We start from the raw sequence: 18901 nt of genomic DNA on the forward strand, positions 1-18901 counted from the left end.
CCAAGCCCAGAGCAAAACCACAGGAGCACAAGAGGTTAATGGAGAGGAGAGGCCGACTGTAGGACAGGGGAATACAATCTATTACTATCTGTTATCAGCCATGTCAGGAGAGGAGAGGCCGACTGTAGGACAGGGGAATACAATCTATTACTATCTGTTATCAGCCATGTCAGGAGAGGAGAGGCCGACTGTAGGACAGGGGAATACAATCTATTACTATCTGTTATCAGCCATGTCAGGAGAGGAGAGGCCGACTGTAGGACAGGGGAATACAATCTATTACTATCTGTTATCAGCCATGTCAGGAGGGGAGAGGCCGACTGTAGGACAGGGGAATACAATCTATTACTATCTGTTATCAGCCATGTCAGGAGAGGAGAGGCCGACTGTAGGACAGGAGAATACAATCTATTACTATCTGTTATCAGCCATGTCAGGGGAGGAGAGGCCGACTGTAGGACAGGAGAATACAATCTATTACTATCTGTTATCAGCCATGTCAGGAGAGGAGAGGCCGACTGTAGGACAGGAGAATACAATCTATTACTATCTGTTATCAGCCATGTCAGGAGGGGAGAGACCGACTGTAGGACAGGAGAATACAATCTATTACTATCTGTTATCAGCCATGTCAGGAGAGGAGAGGCCGACTGTAGGACAGGAGAATACAATCTATTACTATCTGTTATCAGCCATGTCAGGAGAGGAGAGGCCGACTGTAGGACAGGAGAATACAATCTATTACTATCTGTTATCAGCCATGTCAGGAGAGGAGAGGCCGACTGTAGGAAAGGGGAATACAATCTATTACTATCTGTTATCAGCCATGTCAGGAGAGGAGAGGCCGACTGTAGGACAGAGGAATACAATCTATTACTATCTGTTATCAGCCATGTCAGGAGGGGAGAGGCCGACTGTAGGACAGGGGAATACAATCTATTACTATCTGTTATCAGCCAAGTCAGGAGAGGAGAGGCCGACTGTAGGACAGGGGAATACAATCTATTACTATCTGTTATCAGCCATGTCAGGAGAGGAGAGGCCGACTGTAGGATAGGGGAATACAATCTATTACTATCTGTTATCAGCCATGTCAGGAGGGGAGAGGCCGACTGTAGGACAGGGGAATACAATCTATTACTATCTGTTATCAGCCATGTCAGGAGAGGAGAGGCCGACTGTAGGACAGGGGAATACAATCTATTACTATCTGTTATCAGCCATGTCAGGAGAGGCCGACTGTAGGACAGGAGAATACAATCTATTACTATCTATCTGTTATCAGCCATGTCAGGAGAGGAGAGGCCGACTGTAGGACAGGAGAATACAATCTATTACTATCTGTTATCAGCCATGTCAGGAGAGGCCGACTGTAGGACAGGAGAATACAATCTATTACTATCTGTTATCAGCCATGTCAGGAGAGGCCGACTGTAGGACAGGAGAATACAATCTATTACTATCTGGTATCAGCCATGTCAGGAGAGGAGAGGCCGACTGTAGGACAGGGGAATACAATCTATTACTATCTGGTATCAGCCATGTCAGGAGAGGAGAGGCCGACTGTAGGACAGGGGAATACAATCTATTACTATCTGTTATCAGCCATGTCAGGAGAGGCCGACTGTAGGACAGGAGAATACAATCTATTACTATCTGGTATCAGCCATGTCAGGAGAGGAGAGGCCGACTGTAGGACAGGGGAATACAATCTATTACTATCTGTTATCAGCCATGTCAGGAGAGGCCGACTGTAGGACAGGAGAATACAATCTATTACTATCTGGTATCAGCCATGTCAGGAGAGGAGAGGCCGACTGTAGGACAGGGGAATACAATCTATTACTATCTGTTATCAGCCATGTCAGGAGAGGCCGACTGTAGGACAGGAGAATACAATCTATTACTATCTGGTATCAGCCATGTCAGGAGAGGAGAGGCCGACTGTAGGACAGGGGAATACAATCTATTACTATCTGTTATCAGCCATGTCAGGAGAGGAGAGGCCGACTGTAGGACAGGGGAATACAATCTATTACTATCTGTTATCAGCCATGTCAGGAGAGGAGAGGCCGACTGTAGGACAGGGGAATACAATCTATTACTATCTGTTATCAGCCATGTCAGGAGAGGAGAGGCCGACTGTAGGACAGGAGAATACAATCTATTACTATCTGGGATCAGCCATGTCAGGAGAGGCCGACTGTAGGACAGGAGAATACAATCTATTACTATCTGTTATCAGCCATGTCAGGAGGGGAGAGGCCGACTGTAGGACAGGGGAATACAATCTATTACTATCTGTTATCAGCCATGTCAGGAGAGGAGAGGCCGACTGTAGGACAGGAGAATACAATCTATTACTATCTGTTATCAGCCATGTCAGGAGAGGAGAGGCCGACTGTAGGACAGGGGAATACAATCTATTACTATCTGTTATCAGCCATGTCAGGAGGGGAGAGGCCGACTGTAGGACAGAGGAATACAATCTATTACTATCTGTTATCAGCCATGTCAGGAGAGGAGAGGCCGACTGTAGGACAGGGGAATACAATCTATTACTATCTGTTATCAGCCATGTCAGGAGAGGAGAGGCCGACTGTAGGACAGGGGAATACAATCTATTACTATCTGTTATCAGCCATGTCAGGAGGGGAGAGGCCGACTGTAGGACAGGGGAATACAATCTATTACTATCTGTTATCAGCCATGTCAGGAGAGGCCGACTGTAGGACAGGAGAATACAATCTATTACTATCTGTTATCAGCCATGTCAGGAGAGGAGAGGCCGACTGTAGGACAGGAGAATACAATCTATTACTATCTGGTATCAGCCATGTCAGGAGAGGAGAGGCCGACTGTAGGACAGGGGAATACAATCTATTACTATCTGTTATCAGCCATGTCAGGAGAGGAGAGGCCGACTGTAGGACAGGAGAATACAATCTATTACTATCTGGGATCAGCCATGTCAGGAGAGGAGAGGCCGACTGTAGGACAGGGGAATACAATCTATTACTATCTGTTTTCAGCCATGTCAGGAGAGGCCGACTGTAGGACAGGGGAATACAATCTATTACTATCTGGGATCAGCCATGTCAGGAGAGGCCGACTGTAGGACAGGAGAATACAATCTATTACTATCTGGGATCAGCCATGTCAGGAGAGGAGAGGCCGACTGTAGGACAGAGGAATACAATCTATTACTATCTGTTATCTGCCATGTCAGGAGGGGAGAGGCCGACTGTAGGACAGGGGAATACAATCTATTACTATCTGTTTTCAGCCATGTCAGGAGAGGCCGACTGTAGGACAGGGGAATACAATCTATTACTATCTGTTATCAGCCATGTCAGGAGAGGAGAGGCCGACTGTAGGACAGGAGAATACAATCTATTACTATCTGTTATCAGCCAAGTCAGGAGGGGAGAGGCCGACTGTAGGACAGGGGAATACAATCTATTACTATCTGTTATCAGCCATGTCAGGAGAGGAGAGGCCGACTGTAGGACAGGGGAATACAATCTATTACTATCTGGTGTCAGCCATGTCAGGAGAGGAGAGGCCGACTGTAGGACAGGAGAATACAATCTATTACTATCTGTTATCAGCCATGTCAGGAGAGGAGAGGCCGACTGTAGGACAGGGGAATACAATCTATTACTATCTGTTATCAGCCATGTCAGGAGAGGCGAGGCCGACTGTAGGACAGGGGAATACAATCTATTACTATCTGTTATCAGCCATGTCAGGAGAGGCCGACTGTAGGACAGGGGAATACAATCTATTACTATCTGGGATCAGCCATGTCAGGAGAGGCCGACTGTAGGACAGGAGAATACAATCTATTACTATCTGTTATCAGCCATGTCAGGAGAGGAGAGGCCGACTGTAGGACAGGGGAATACAATCTATTACTATCTGTTATCAGCCATGTCAGGAGAGGCCGACTGTAGGACAGGAGAATACAATCTATTACTATCTGGTATCAGCCATGTCAGGAGAGGAGAGGCCGACTGTAGGACAGGGGAATACAATCTATTACTATCTGTTATCAGCCATGTCAGGAGAGGAGAGGCCGACTGTAGGACAGGGGAATACAATCTATTACTATCTGTTATCAGCCATGTCAGGAGAGGAGAGGCCGACTGTAGGACAGGAGAATACAATCTATTACTATCTGGGATCAGCCATGTCAGGAGAGGCCGACTGTAGGACAGGAGAATACAATCTATTACTATCTGGGATCAGCCATGTCAGGAGAGGAGAGGCCGACTGTAGGACAGGGGAATACAATCTATTACTATCTGTTATCAGCCATGTCAGGAGGGGAGAGGCCGACTGTAGGACAGAGGAATACAATCTATTACTATCTGTTATCAGCCATGTCAGGAGAGGAGAGGCCGACTGTAGGACAGGGGAATACAATCTATTACTATCTGTTATCAGCCATGTCAGGAGAGGAGAGGCCGACTGTAGGACAGGGGAATACAATCTATTACTATCTGTTATCAGCCATGTCAGGAGGGGAGAGGCCGACTGTAGGACAGGGGAATACAATCTATTACTATCTGTTATCAGCCATGTCAGGAGAGGCCGACTGTAGGACAGGAGAATACAATCTATTACTATCTGTTATCAGCCATGTCAGGAGAGGAGAGGCCGACTGTAGGACAGGAGAATACAATCTATTACTATCTGGTATCAGCCATGTCAGGAGAGGAGAGGCCGACTGTAGGACAGGGGAATACAATCTATTACTATCTGTTATCAGCCATGTCAGGAGAGGAGAGGCCGACTGTAGGACAGGAGAATACAATCTATTACTATCTGGGATCAGCCATGTCAGGAGAGGAGAGGCCGACTGTAGGACAGGGGAATACAATCTATTACTATCTGTTTTCAGCCATGTCAGGAGAGGCCGACTGTAGGACAGGGGAATACAATCTATTACTATCTGGGATCAGCCATGTCAGGAGAGGCCGACTGTAGGACAGGAGAATACAATCTATTACTATCTGGGATCAGCCATGTCAGGAGAGGAGAGGCCGACTGTAGGACAGAGGAATACAATCTATTACTATCTGTTATCTGCCATGTCAGGAGGGGAGAGGCCGACTGTAGGACAGGGGAATACAATCTATTACTATCTGTTTTCAGCCATGTCAGGAGAGGCCGACTGTAGGACAGGGGAATACAATCTATTACTATCTGTTATCAGCCATGTCAGGAGAGGAGAGGCCGACTGTAGGACAGGAGAATACAATCTATTACTATCTGTTATCAGCCATGTCAGGAGGGGAGAGGCCGACTGTAGGACAGGGGAATACAATCTATTACTATCTGTTATCAGCCATGTCAGGAGAGGAGAGGCCGACTGTAGGACAGGGGAATACAATCTATTACTATCTGGTGTCAGCCATGTCAGGAGAGGAGAGGCCGACTGTAGGACAGGAGAATACAATCTATTACTATCTGTTATCAGCCATGTCAGGAGAGGAGAGGCCGACTGTAGGACAGGGGAATACAATCTATTACTATCTGTTATCAGCCATGTCAGGAGAGGCGAGGCCGACTGTAGGACAGGGGAATACAATCTATTACTATCTGTTATCAGCCATGTCAGGAGAGGCCGACTGTAGGACAGGGGAATACAATCTATTACTATCTGGGATCAGCCATGTCAGGAGAGGCCGACTGTAGGACAGGAGAATACAATCTATTACTATCTGGGATCAGCCATGTCAGGAGAGGAGAGGCCGACTGTAGGACAGGGGAATACAATCTATTACTATCTGTTTTCAGCCATGTCAGGAGAGGCCGACTGTAGGACAGGGGAATACAATCTATTACTATCTGTTATCAGCCATGTCAGGAGAGGAGAGGCCGACTGTAGGACAGGAGAATACAATCTATTACTATCTGTTATCAGCCATGTCAGGAGAGGCCGACTGTAGGACAGGGGAATACAATCTATTACTATCTGTTATCAGCCATGTCAGGAGAGGAGAGGCCGACTGTAGGACAGGGGAATACAATCTATTACTATCTGTTATCAGCCATGTCAGGAGAGGAGAGGCCGACTGTAGGACAGGGGAATACAATCTATTACTATCTGTTATCAGCCATGTCAGGAGAGGCCGACTGTAGGACAGGAGAATACAATCTATTACTATCTGTTATCAGCCATGTCAGGAGAGGAGAGGCCGACTGTAGGACAGGGGAATACAATCTATTACTATCTGTTATCAGCCATGTCAGGAGGGGCCGACTGTAGGACAGGAGAATACAATCTATTACTATCTGTTATCAGCCATGTCAGGGGAGGAGAGGCCGACTGTAGGACAGGGGAATACAATCTATTACTATCTGTTATCAGCCATGTCAGGAGAGGAGAGGCCGACTGTAGGACAGGGGAATACAATCTATTACTATCTGTTATCAGCCATGTCAGGAGAGGAGAGGCCGACTGTAGGACAGGGGAATACAATCTATTACTATCTGTTATCAGACGAATACACGTATCCTGGCTCTCTGTAACATCAGGATAAAGTTGAATAGTTCACAATGATCGGTGTTCTTGCTCTATACAGCTGCGCTCTGAGCGACGTTTCATTGTTTCGGTCGCTTTTTGAGCTGTAGCCTGGGGATGTTGTCAGGTCTCCTCCTCCTCGTCCATCGTACGCTGTGGACTGACAGGTGGAGAATGCAGAGGAGGGAGAGCAGAACAAGACTGAGGGAAGGGGGGGGGGGCTGGAATATTCCACTCCTCTTCACCTGAAACACTCTGTGCTGCTGGAGACCCTGCTCCCTTACCTCTGTGACCTCTTGCATCTCCATGTCCTCTCCTTCCATCACTAGTCACATGCAGTATTGTCATTTGAATTTACATATCCTGAAATCCTCTGTGCTGCTGTGGGGTGAAGCCAGGGACAGTATGATGTGACACTTACATTGTAGGCGTTGACGATGAGTTGCAGGATGTTCTGGGAGCTCTGGTCCAGGATCTCCACTGTGGTCCCCGGGATCAACGCTGTGAAATTCTTACAAGAAAAATCACAATGTTGTTAAGTCCTGAAGTGGCGAAGCCGCGACTAATCCCAGACGCCCATACCCGTCCCGGTGACAGAACGGAGCAGTGGAGGCGGGGCCACAGACACACACATTTCCTCACCTTATATAATAAATAATGCGCTTTCGTCACGGCGAATATGAGATGAATATTATTCTCGGACAGTTTCTCTCCGAGCAGCGCCAGCGACGGATAATCCTGGAAAAAAAGAGGGAGCACAAAGCGTCAAACCGTGCGCGAGCGCCATTACAGAACAATGACGACCAACCGGCAACTCCCATCCTCTCCATTGTTGGCTGCTGAGGGTTTGTTACAGTGTATCAGTGTAGAGCATGAATATAGGACAAACAAAACTCTCCAGATGTCAGAGGTCTGGAGCACGCGCAGTCCTTACCAGCTGTCCGGCGGCGCTGTACTCGTTGTCCTTGTTGAGGTGGCATTGCCCATCATGGGGTTGCACCAGTCCGGCCAGTTTACCATCCAGTGCAATGTGTGGGACGTCGTCTGTTGTGATGACCAGCAGATGGGAGGCCTCCGTCCTCCAGCCGATCCGCTCCTGGCAAATATAAGGACATCATCAATGCCAAAATATGGCGACCAGCACTGTGGCAGCATCAGAGAGACCCGAGCCCAAATACCAAGCAAACCCCCGCCCCTACTGAATAGTACAGAGGGGAACCCCAACCCCCCATATAACAACACAGAGGAGAACCCCACCATCTAATACAGAGGGGAACCCCCATCTAATAATGCAGAGGATAACCCCAAACCCCCCATCTATTAATAAAAAGGGGAACCCCCCCCCATATAATACGGAGGGGAACCCCCCATCTAATAATACAGAGGGGAACCCCAACCCTCCATATAACAACACAGAGGAGAACCCCACCATCTAATACAGAGGGGAACCCCCATCTAATAATGCAGAGGATAACCCCAAACCCCCCATCTATTAATAAAAAGGGGAACCCCCCCCCCATATAATACGGAGGGGAACCCCCCATCTAATAATACAGAGGGGAACCCCAACCCTCCATATAACAACACAAAGGAGAACCCCACCATCTATTAATAAAGAGGGGACCCCCCCCCCATATAATACAGAGGGGAACCCCCCAACTAATAATGCAGAGGAGAACACCAACCCCCAATCTATTAATAAAGAGGGGAACCCCCCATATAATACAGAGGGGAACCCCAACCCCCCATATAACAATACAGAGGAGAACCCTCCCATCTAATAATGCAGAGGAGAACCCCAAACCCCCCATCTATTAATAAAGAGGGGAACCCCCCCATATAATACAGAGGGGAACCCCCATATAATAATACAGAGGAGAACCCCCCATCTAATAATGCAGAGGAGAACCCCGAACCCCATCATCTAATACTGCGGAGGAGAACCCCAACCCCCAATCTATTAATACAAAGGAGAACCCCCTCCCCAATAACACAGATCAGAAGACAAACCGGGATCAGTTATAAAGCAGCAGAACAGATCTTGGATCCAATACAAAGCAGAACCACAAACCCCCTGACCCAGAACTACATGGAGCCGGACCACAAGTCCCAGCTGTACTCACTTGCTATAATGTCTGGGCATCTTCTAGACCAGGGTCGTGCGGTTTCTGTCAGACGTCTCCCGACCACTAGGATCAGGCACAGAGCGGCGCCCTCCCTCTGACAACTCAGCAGCCACTTTCCTGACACCCCCGTGTGAACCCCCTGACAGGACACGTCTGTGTGCAGACAACGCAGAGCACTCGGGCCCCGCAGCTCTATTAACCCTTCTGAGGTCACTCCTGTCTGGGAGGAGGGTGGGCTGGTGAATGACCCCCAGGACCAGAGAAGGAGACGCCGAGACAAAATGGGTCATCAAAATCTTATGAAGTGATGTCTGCCCCTAACCACACACACGTACCGAAACGTAGAAACTTACAGAAGGTCCTGCGGATAAGTGGTGTGAACTACAGCATATCATGCGGACTGTATACTGACAACGCCAGACGCGGCCTACGCACCGACAGCGCCAGACACGGCCTACGTACCGACAGCACCACACGCGGCCTACATACCGACAGAGCCAGACGCGGCCTACGTACCGACAGTGCCAGACGCGGCCTACGTACCGACAGCGCCAGACACGGCCTACGTACCGACAGCGCCAGACACGGCCTACGTACCGACAGCGCCAGACACGGCCTACGTACCGACAGCACCACACGCGGCCTACGTACCGACAGCGCCAGACGCGGCCTACGTACCGACAGTGCCAGACGCGGCCTACGTACCGACAGCGCCAGACACGGCCTACATACCGACAGCGCCAGACGCGGCCTACATACCGACAGCGCCAGACACGGCCTACGTACCGACAGCGCCAGACACGGCCTACGTACCGACAGCACCACACGCGGCCTACGTACCGACAGCGCCAGACGCGGCCTACGTACCGACAGTGCCAGACGCGGCCTACGTACCGACAGCGCCAGACACGGCCTACGTACCGACAGCGCCAGACGCGGCCTACATACCGACAGCGCCAGACGTGGCCTACATACTGACAGTGCCAGACGCGCCCTACATACCGACAGCACCAGACGCACCCTACATACCGACAGCGCCAGACGTGGCCTACATACTGACAGTGCCAGACGCGCCCTACATACCGACAGCGCCAGACGTGGCCTACGTATCGACAGCGCCAGACGTGGCCTACGTATCGACAGCGCCAGACACGGCCTACGTATCGACAGCGCCAGACACGGCCTACGTATCGACAGTGCTGAGTACTGTGCAGTCGGATTGTTACAGCAATGCAAAGTGTTAGTTTATATTAATTAGTGAAGTATTTTTTATCATTCCGGGTTCACTTTGTGGGGGGGGGGGGGGGGCACAGAATGACGGGGGAAACACAAGGCCGCAACGTAACAAAATGTGAAAGAAGTCAGAGGGTCTGAAGATCTCACACACATATTATCTCAGAGAATTAGAATATTATATAGGACTGTAATACAATGACGTCACCCAGATGGACTGAGGGTTAGCTGAGTGTTACATAGAGAGATAACAGACCTGGGACCGGAGATAAGCGGCTGCAGGAGCAGTGTAATATAGTATGTGACTATAAATCCAGAACAGTAGTGAAGCCATGTCATGTACCGAGATACAAAGTAGCCGATGTGTTACTCCAGGTTACAGAGTATCTATGGGACATGTAATATAGTATGTGACCATAAATCCAGAACAGTAGTGAAGCCATGTCATTTACCAGCATACAAAGTAGCCGATGTGTTACTCCAGGTTACAGAGAATCTATGGGACATGTAATATAGTATGTGACCATAAATCCAGAACAGTAGTGAAGCCATGTCATGTACCGGGATACAAAGTAGCCGATTACTCCAGGTTACAGAGTATCTATGGGACATGTAATATAGTATGTGACCATAAATCCAGAACAGTAGTGAAGCCATGTCATGTACCGGGATACAAAGTAGCCGATGTGTTACTCCAGGTTACAGAGTATCTATGGGACATGTAATATAGTATGTGACCATAAATCCAGAACAGTAGTGAAGCCATGTCATGTACCGGGATACAAAGTAGCCGATGTGTTACTCCAGGTTACAGAGTATCTATGGAACAAATCTCATTCAAATCCGCTCATATACCCTACATGTATACTATTAGTAGGGTATATGTGGTAAATACAACCTCACACTGAATGCAGAGCTGTCAGGTTAACATGTAAGAAGTAATATCCAGGGGGTTTGTGGCCCCCCCTGCAGTTATAGCCTGCACATTGTCAGTGTGTGCAGTCGGAGCAGACGTCAGTGCAGACACACAGATTCTTCTGGATTTGGGAACAATCAGATCTCTGTTATTCCATCAGCGCCAAGGACCCGATAACAGATGGCGGCAGCCGCTCACCCCGTCCTGCTACTGAGCAGGGAAGATGTCAAGAGCTAATGCATCTGTCCCTGGAACACTAAGTACAGCGTACACAGAGCCCGGCACCCAGCTTTCCTAGACCCAGCAAACAACCTAGTTGTATAGAGATGTGTGCACTGACCGGAGAGCAGGCCCCAACACGATGAGGAATAATTACCGCCGCATCTCAGATGTCGCTGATTCATTGTTATTATCCTGGATAATCCACCACATGTCTGCTCCTGCCCCAACCTGCTCACCAAGCCCAGCCCCATCACACATGTCCTGGGGTTAGAGCAACCCTGCATCACCCCGACCCCGCAACACAATGACAGTCACTGCAAAACCGCCATCGCAGCGAGGACTCCGCAATAAGATATCACATCAAATAATTCCATCACAAAGAACACAAACGTGAAAAATTCACAGAGAAGAGAAACCGGAATCAGAAACCACATCCAATGTCTACAAAGACCTTCAAGGAACAGAAACCAAGACAATGGATCTGAAACCACTGACAAAAGCAAAAAGATATCGGAAAGAGGGCGCAGGAAAGATATACAGGAACGACAGTATAGATATATAACCACAGCACAAACCAGTATATAAACAGGAAAAAACCCACAAAAATCACAAAAAATACTGAATCTTGTATTATACCCCAAAGCTGCGCTCACTATTCTGCTGGTGCAGTCACTGTGTACATACATTACATTACTTATCCTGTAATATACTCCAGAGCTGCGCTCACTATTCTGCTGGTGCAGTCACTGTGTACATACATTACATTACTTAGCCTGTATTATACTCCAGAGCTGCGCTCACTATTCTGCTGGTACAGTCACTGTGTACATACATTACATTACTTATCCTGTACTATACTCCAGAGCTGCGCTCACTATTCTGCTGGTGCAGTCACTGTGTACATACATTACTTATCCTGTATTATACTCCAGAGCTGCGCTCACTATTCTGCTGGTACAGTCACTGTGTACATACATTACATTACTTATCCTGTATTATACTCCAGAGCTGCGCTCACTATTCTGCTGGTACAGTCACTGTGTACATACATTACATTACTTATCCTGTATTATACTCCAGAGCTGCACTCACTATTCTGCTGGTGCAGTCACTGTGTACATACATGACATTACTTATCCTGTATTATACTCCAGAGCTGCGCTCACTATTCTGCTGGTGCAGTCACTGTGTACATACATTACATTACTTATCCTGTATTATACTCCAGAGCTGCGCTCACTATTCTACTGGTACAGTCACTGTGTACATACATGACATTACTTATCCTGTATTATACCCCAGAGCTGCGCTCATTATTCTGCTGGTGCAGTCACTGTGTACATACATTACATTACTTATCCTGTATTATACTCCAGAGCTGCGCTCACTATTCTGCTGGTGCAGTCACTGTGTATATACATTACATTACTTATCCTGTATTATACTCCAGAGCTGCGCTCACTATTCTGCCGGTACAGTTACTGTGTACATACATTACATTACTTATCCTGTATTATACCCCAGAGCTGCGCTCACTATTCTGCTGGTACAGTCACTATGTACATACATTACATTACTTATCCTGTATTATACTCCAGAGCTGCGCTCACTATTCTACTGGTACAGTCACTGTGTACATACATGACATTACTTATCCTGTATTATACCCCAGAGCTGCGCTCATTATTCTGCTGGTGCAGTCACTGTGTACATACATTACATTACTTATCCTGTATTATACTCCAGAGCTGCGCTCACTATTCTGCTGGTGCAGTCACTGTGTATATACATTACATTACTTATCCTGTATTATACTCCAGAGCTGCGCTCACTATTCTGCTGGTGCAGTCACTGTGTACATACATTACATTACTTATCCTGTATTATACCCCAGAGCTGCGCTCACTATTCTGCTGTACAGTCACTGTATACATACATTACATTACTTATCCTGTATTATACCCCAGAGCTGCGCTCACTATTCTGCTGGTACAGTCACTGTGTACATACATTACATTACTTATCCTGTATTATACCCCAGAGCTGCGCTCACTATTCTGCTGGTACAGTCACTGTGTACATACATTACATTACTTATCCTGTATTATACCCCAGAGCTGCGCTCACTATTCTGCTGGTGCAGTCACTGTGTACATACATTACATTACTTATCCTGTATTATACTCCAGAGCTGCGCTTACTATTCTGCTGGTACATTCACTGTGTACATACATTACATTACTTATCCTGTATTATACTCCAGAGCTGCGCTCACTATTCTGCTGGTGCAGTCACTGTGTACATACATTACATTACTTATCCTGTATTATACCCCAGAACTGCGCTCACTATTCTGCTGGTACAGTCACTGTGTACATACATTACTTATCCTGTATTATACTCCAGAGCTGCGCTCACTATTCTGCTGGTACAGTCACTGTGTACATACATTACATTACTTATGCTGTATTATACCCCAGAACTGCGCTCACTATTCTGCTGGTACAGTCACTGTGTACATACATTACTTATCCTGTATTATACTCCAGAGCTGCGCTCACTATTCTGCTGGTACAGTCACTGTGTACATACATTACATTACTTATGCTGTATTATACTCCAGAGCTGCGCTCACTATTCTGCTGGTACAGTCACTGTGTACATACATTACATTACTTATCCTGTATTATACTCCAGAGCTGCGCTCACTATTCTGCTGGTACAGTCACTGTGTACATACATTACTTATCCTGTATTATACTCCAGAGCTGCGCTCACTATTCTGCTGGTACAGTCACTGTGTACATACATTACTTATCCTGTATTATACTCCAGAGCTGCGCTCACTATTCTGCTAGTGCAGTCACTGTGTACATACATTACATTACTTATCCTGTATTATACTCCAGAGCTGCACTCACTATTCTGCTGGTGCAGTCACTGTGTACATACATTACATTACTTATCCTGTATTATACTCCAGAGCTGCGCTCACTATTCTGCTGGTGCAGTCACTGTGTACATACATTACATTACTTATCCTGTATTATACTCCAGAGCTGCGCTCACTATTCTGCTGGTACAGTCACTGTGTACATACATTACATTACTTATGCTGTATTATACCCCAGAACTGCGCTCACTATTCTGCTGGTACAGTCACTGTGTACATACATTACTTATCCTGTATTATACTCCAGAGCTGCGCTCACTATTCTGCTGGTACAGTCACTGTGTACATACATTACATTACTTATGCTGTATTATACTCCAGAGCTGCGCTCACTATTCTGCTGGTACAGTCACTGTGTACATACATTACATTACTTATCCTGTATTATACTCCAGAGCTGCGCTCACTATTCTGCTGGTACAGTCACTGTGTACATACATTACTTATCCTGTATTATACTCCAGAGCTGCGCTCACTATTCTGCTGGTACAGTCACTGTGTACATACATTACTTATCCTGTATTATACTCCAGAGCTGCGCTCACTATTCTGCTAGTGCAGTCACTGTGTACATACATTACATTACTTATCCTGTATTATACTCCAGAGCTGCACTCACTATTCTGCTGGTGCAGTCACTGTGTACATACATGACATTACTTATCCTGTATTATACTCCAGAGCTGCGCTCACTATTCTGCTGGTGCAGTCACTGTGTACATACATTACATTACTTATCCTGTATTATACTCCAGAGCTGCGCTCACTATTCTACTGGTACAGTCACTGTGTACATACATGACATTACTTATCCTGTATTATACCCCAGAGCTGCGCTCATTATTCTGCTGGTGCAGTCACTGTGTACATACATTACATTACTTATCCTGTATTATACTCCAGAGCTGCGCTCACTATTCTGCTGGTGCAGTCACTGTGTATATACATTACATTACTTATCCTGTATTATACTCCAGAGCTGCGCTCACTATTCTGCTGGTGCAGTCACTGTGTACATACATTACATTACTTATCCTGTATTATACCCCAGAGCTGCGCTCACTATTCTGCTGGTACAGTCACTGTGTACATTACATTACTTATCCTGTATTATACCCCAGAGCTGCGCTCACTATTCTGCTGTACAGTCACTGTATACATACATTACATTACTTATCCTGTATTATACCCCAGAGCTGCGCTCACTATTCTGCTGGTACAGTCACTGTGTACATTACATTACTTATCCTGTATTATACTCCAGAGCTGCGCTCACTATTCTGCTGGTGCAGTCACTGTGTACATACATTACATTACTTATCCTGTATTATACCCCAGAGCTGCGCTCACTATTCTGCTGGTGCAGTCACTGTGTACATACATTACATTACTTATCCTGTATTATACTCCAGAGCTGCGCTTACTATTCTGCTGGTACATTCACTGTGTACATACATTACATTACTTATCCTGTATTATACTCCAGAGCTGCGCTCACTATTCTGCTGGTGCAGTCACTGTGTACATACATTACATTACTTATCCTGTATTATACCCCAGAACTGCGCTCACTATTCTGCTGGTACAGTCACTGTGTACATACATTACTTATCCTGTATTATACTCCAGAGCTGCGCTCACTATTCTGCTGGTACAGTCACTGTGTACATACATTACATTACTTATGCTGTATTATACTCCAGAGCTGCGCTCACTTTTCTGCTGGTACAGTCACTGTGTACATACATTACATTACTTATCCTGTATTATACTCCAGAGCTGCGCTCACTATTCTGCTGGTACAGTCACTATGTACATACATTACATTACTTATCCTGTATTATACCCCAGAGCTGCGCTCACTATTCTGCTGGTGCAGTCACTGTGTACATACATTACATTACTTATCCTGTATTATACTCCAGAGCTGCGCTCACTATTCTGCTGGTACAGTCACTGTGTACATACATTACTTATCCTGTATTATACTCCAGAGCTGCGCTCACTATTCTGCTAGTGCAGTCACTGTGTACATACATTACATTACTTATCCTGTATTATACTCCAGAGCTGCGCTCACTATTCTGCTGGTACAGTCACTGTGTACATACATTACTTATCCTGTATTATACTCCAGAGCTGCGCTCACTATTCTGCTGGTACAGTCACTGTGTACATACATTACTTATCCTGTATTATACTCCAGAGCTGCGCTCACTATTCTGCTAGTGCAGTCACTGTGTACATACATTACATTACTTATCCTGTATTATACTCCAGAGCTGCGCTCACTATTCTGCTAGTGCAGTCACTGTGTACATACATTACATTACTTATCCTGTATTATACTCCAGAGCTGCGCTCACTATTCTGCTGGTGCAGTCACTGTGTACATACATTACATTACTTATCCTGTATTATACTCCAGAGCTGCGCTCACTATTCTGCTGGTACAGTCACTGTGTACATACATTACATTACTCATCCTGTATTATACTCCAGAGCTGCGCTCACTATTCTGCTGGTACAGTTACTGTGTACATACATTACATTACTTATCCTGTATTATACTCCAGAGCTGCGCTCACTATTCTGCCGGTACAGTTACTGTGTACATACATTACATTACTTATCCTGTATTATACCCCAGAGCTGCGCTCACTATTCTGCTGGTGCAGTCACTGTGTACATACATTACATTACTTATCCTGTATTATACTCCAGAGCTGCGCTCACTATTCTGCTGGTACAGTCACTGTGTACATACATTACATTACTTATCCTGTATTATACCCCAGAGCTGCGCTCACTATTCTGCTGGTGCAGTCACTGTGTACATACATTACTTATCCTGTATTATACTCCAGAGCTGCGCTCACTATTCTGCTGGTACAGTCACTGTGTACATACATTACATTACTTATGCTGTATTATACTCCAGAGCTGCGCTCACTATTCTGCTGGTACAGTCACTGTGTACATACATTACATTACTTATCCTGTATTATACTCCAGAGCTGCGCTCACTATTCTGCTGGTACAGTCACTATGTACATACATTACATTACTTATCCTGTATTATACCCCAGAGCTGCGCTCACTATTCTGCTGGTGCAGTCACTGTGTACATACATTACATTACTTATCCTGTATTATACTCCAGAGCTGCGCTCACTATTCTGCTGGTGCAGTCACTGTGTACATACATTACATTACTTATCCTGTATTATACTCCAGAGCTGCGCTCACTATTCTGCTGGTACAGTCACTGTGTACATACATTACATTACTTATCCTGTATTATACTCCAGAGCTGCGCTCACTATTCTGCTGGTGCAGTCACTGTGTACATACATTACATTACTTATCCTGTATTATACTCCAGAGCTGCGCTCACTATTCTGCTGGTCACTGTGTACATACATTACATTACTTATCCTGTATTATACTCCAGAGCTGCGCTCACTATTCTGCTGGTCACTGTGTACATACATTACATTACTTATCCTGTATTATACTCCAGAGCTGCGCTCACTATTCTGCTGGTCACTGTGTACATACATTACATTACTTATCCTGTATTATACTCCAGAGCTGCGCTCACTATTCTGCTGGTCACTGTGTACATACATTACATTACTTATCCTGTATTATACTCCAGAGCTGCGCTCACTATTCTGCTGGTACAGTCACTGTGTACATACATTACATTACTTATCCTGTATTATACTCCAGAGCTGCGCTCACTATTCTGCTGGTGCAGTCACTGTGTACATACATTACATTACTTATCCTGTATTATACTCCAGAGCTGCGCTCACTATTCTGCTGGTACAGTCACTGTGTACATACATTACATTACTTATCCTGTATTATACTCCAGAGCTGCGCTCACTATTCTGCTGGTGCAGTCACTGTGTACATACATTACATTACTTATCCTGTATTATACTCCAGAGCTGCGCTCACTATTCTGCTGGTGCAGTCACTGTGTACATACATTACATTACTTATCCTGTATTATACTCCAGAGCTGCGCTCACTATTCTGCTGGTACAGTCACTGTGTACATACATTACATTACTTATCCTGTATTATACTCCAGAGCTGCGCTCACTATTCTGCTGGTGCAGTCACTGTGTACATACATTACATTACTTATCCTGTATTATACTCCAGAGCTGCGCTCACTATTCTGCTGGTCACTGTGTACATACATTCCATACTCCACATTCTCACCTTGCAGACCGCGGCTTGCAGAATGGCATCGAACGCGCCCTCTGGAGCATCTCTGTTCCGTGACACTTGTTGGTTTTGCACCTCGGCGTTGAAGTTGCCGACTTTATCCGTAAGGGACAGAACATGGCGGAAGCCAAAAGATGGGATGCAGTTTGGGAACGGTTTATATCTGTGAAGACAGGACATGCTGAGAATCTGTTTTTACCCCTCACTGAAAATACCCAAAATACAACCAGCCACTGTTACACGGCCGTTACTACCTCACCCATATTACTCAGATTGTGTCAGTCTTTACTGTATTCTGGCATTATATTCAAGAGCCAGCAGCGGTGAGCAGTGGCGGGATGGTTGCGCTGCCGCAGTGGCCTGAGTATTACGTGTCCGGACTGCAGTGCTCCGGCAGGGATACGGTGCATCTAATTCTGAGGGCGCAGAGCGGGTGACATTTGGCCGACGTCCCACAAAGAGGTGGAGAGGACAGTGACCATGGCAGCCGGAGTGCGGGAGGGAGTTCTGGAAACGCGGCGATCTGTCATAACCCCTCCCCACAGACACGCTGATCCCTGATTGGCCCCTTCCCCAATCTACTCGCATCCTGCAGTGAAAAACAGACGACACACTGAGACGGAAACCTGATGTGTAACATGACCGCGGAGACCCCTAGGACGAGACCCAAATGG

At 46.3% G+C, this 18901-nt stretch overlaps 1 protein-coding gene across 1 annotated transcript in view; it reads right to left on the reverse strand.

Moving 5' to 3' along the window:
• The window catches only part of ITGB5 (integrin subunit beta 5), a 63859-nt gene that overhangs the window by 17398 nt on the left and 27560 nt on the right, over positions 1–18901 (reverse strand). The window contains exons 5-8 of the mRNA XM_075285486.1: positions 18222–18390; positions 7467–7628; positions 7175–7270; positions 6954–7043 (exon numbers count right to left, since the gene is read on the reverse strand). Of these exons, the coding sequence (XP_075141587.1) occupies positions 6954–7043; positions 7175–7270; positions 7467–7628; positions 18222–18390 (517 nt within the window). The remainder of the gene's footprint in view (positions 1–6953; positions 7044–7174; positions 7271–7466; positions 7629–18221; positions 18391–18901) is intronic.

The sequence above is a fragment of the Leptodactylus fuscus genome, chromosome 8 (assembly GCF_031893055.1).
Source record: "Leptodactylus fuscus isolate aLepFus1 chromosome 8, aLepFus1.hap2, whole genome shotgun sequence".
NCBI classification, from domain to species: domain Eukaryota; kingdom Metazoa; phylum Chordata; class Amphibia; order Anura; family Leptodactylidae; genus Leptodactylus; species Leptodactylus fuscus.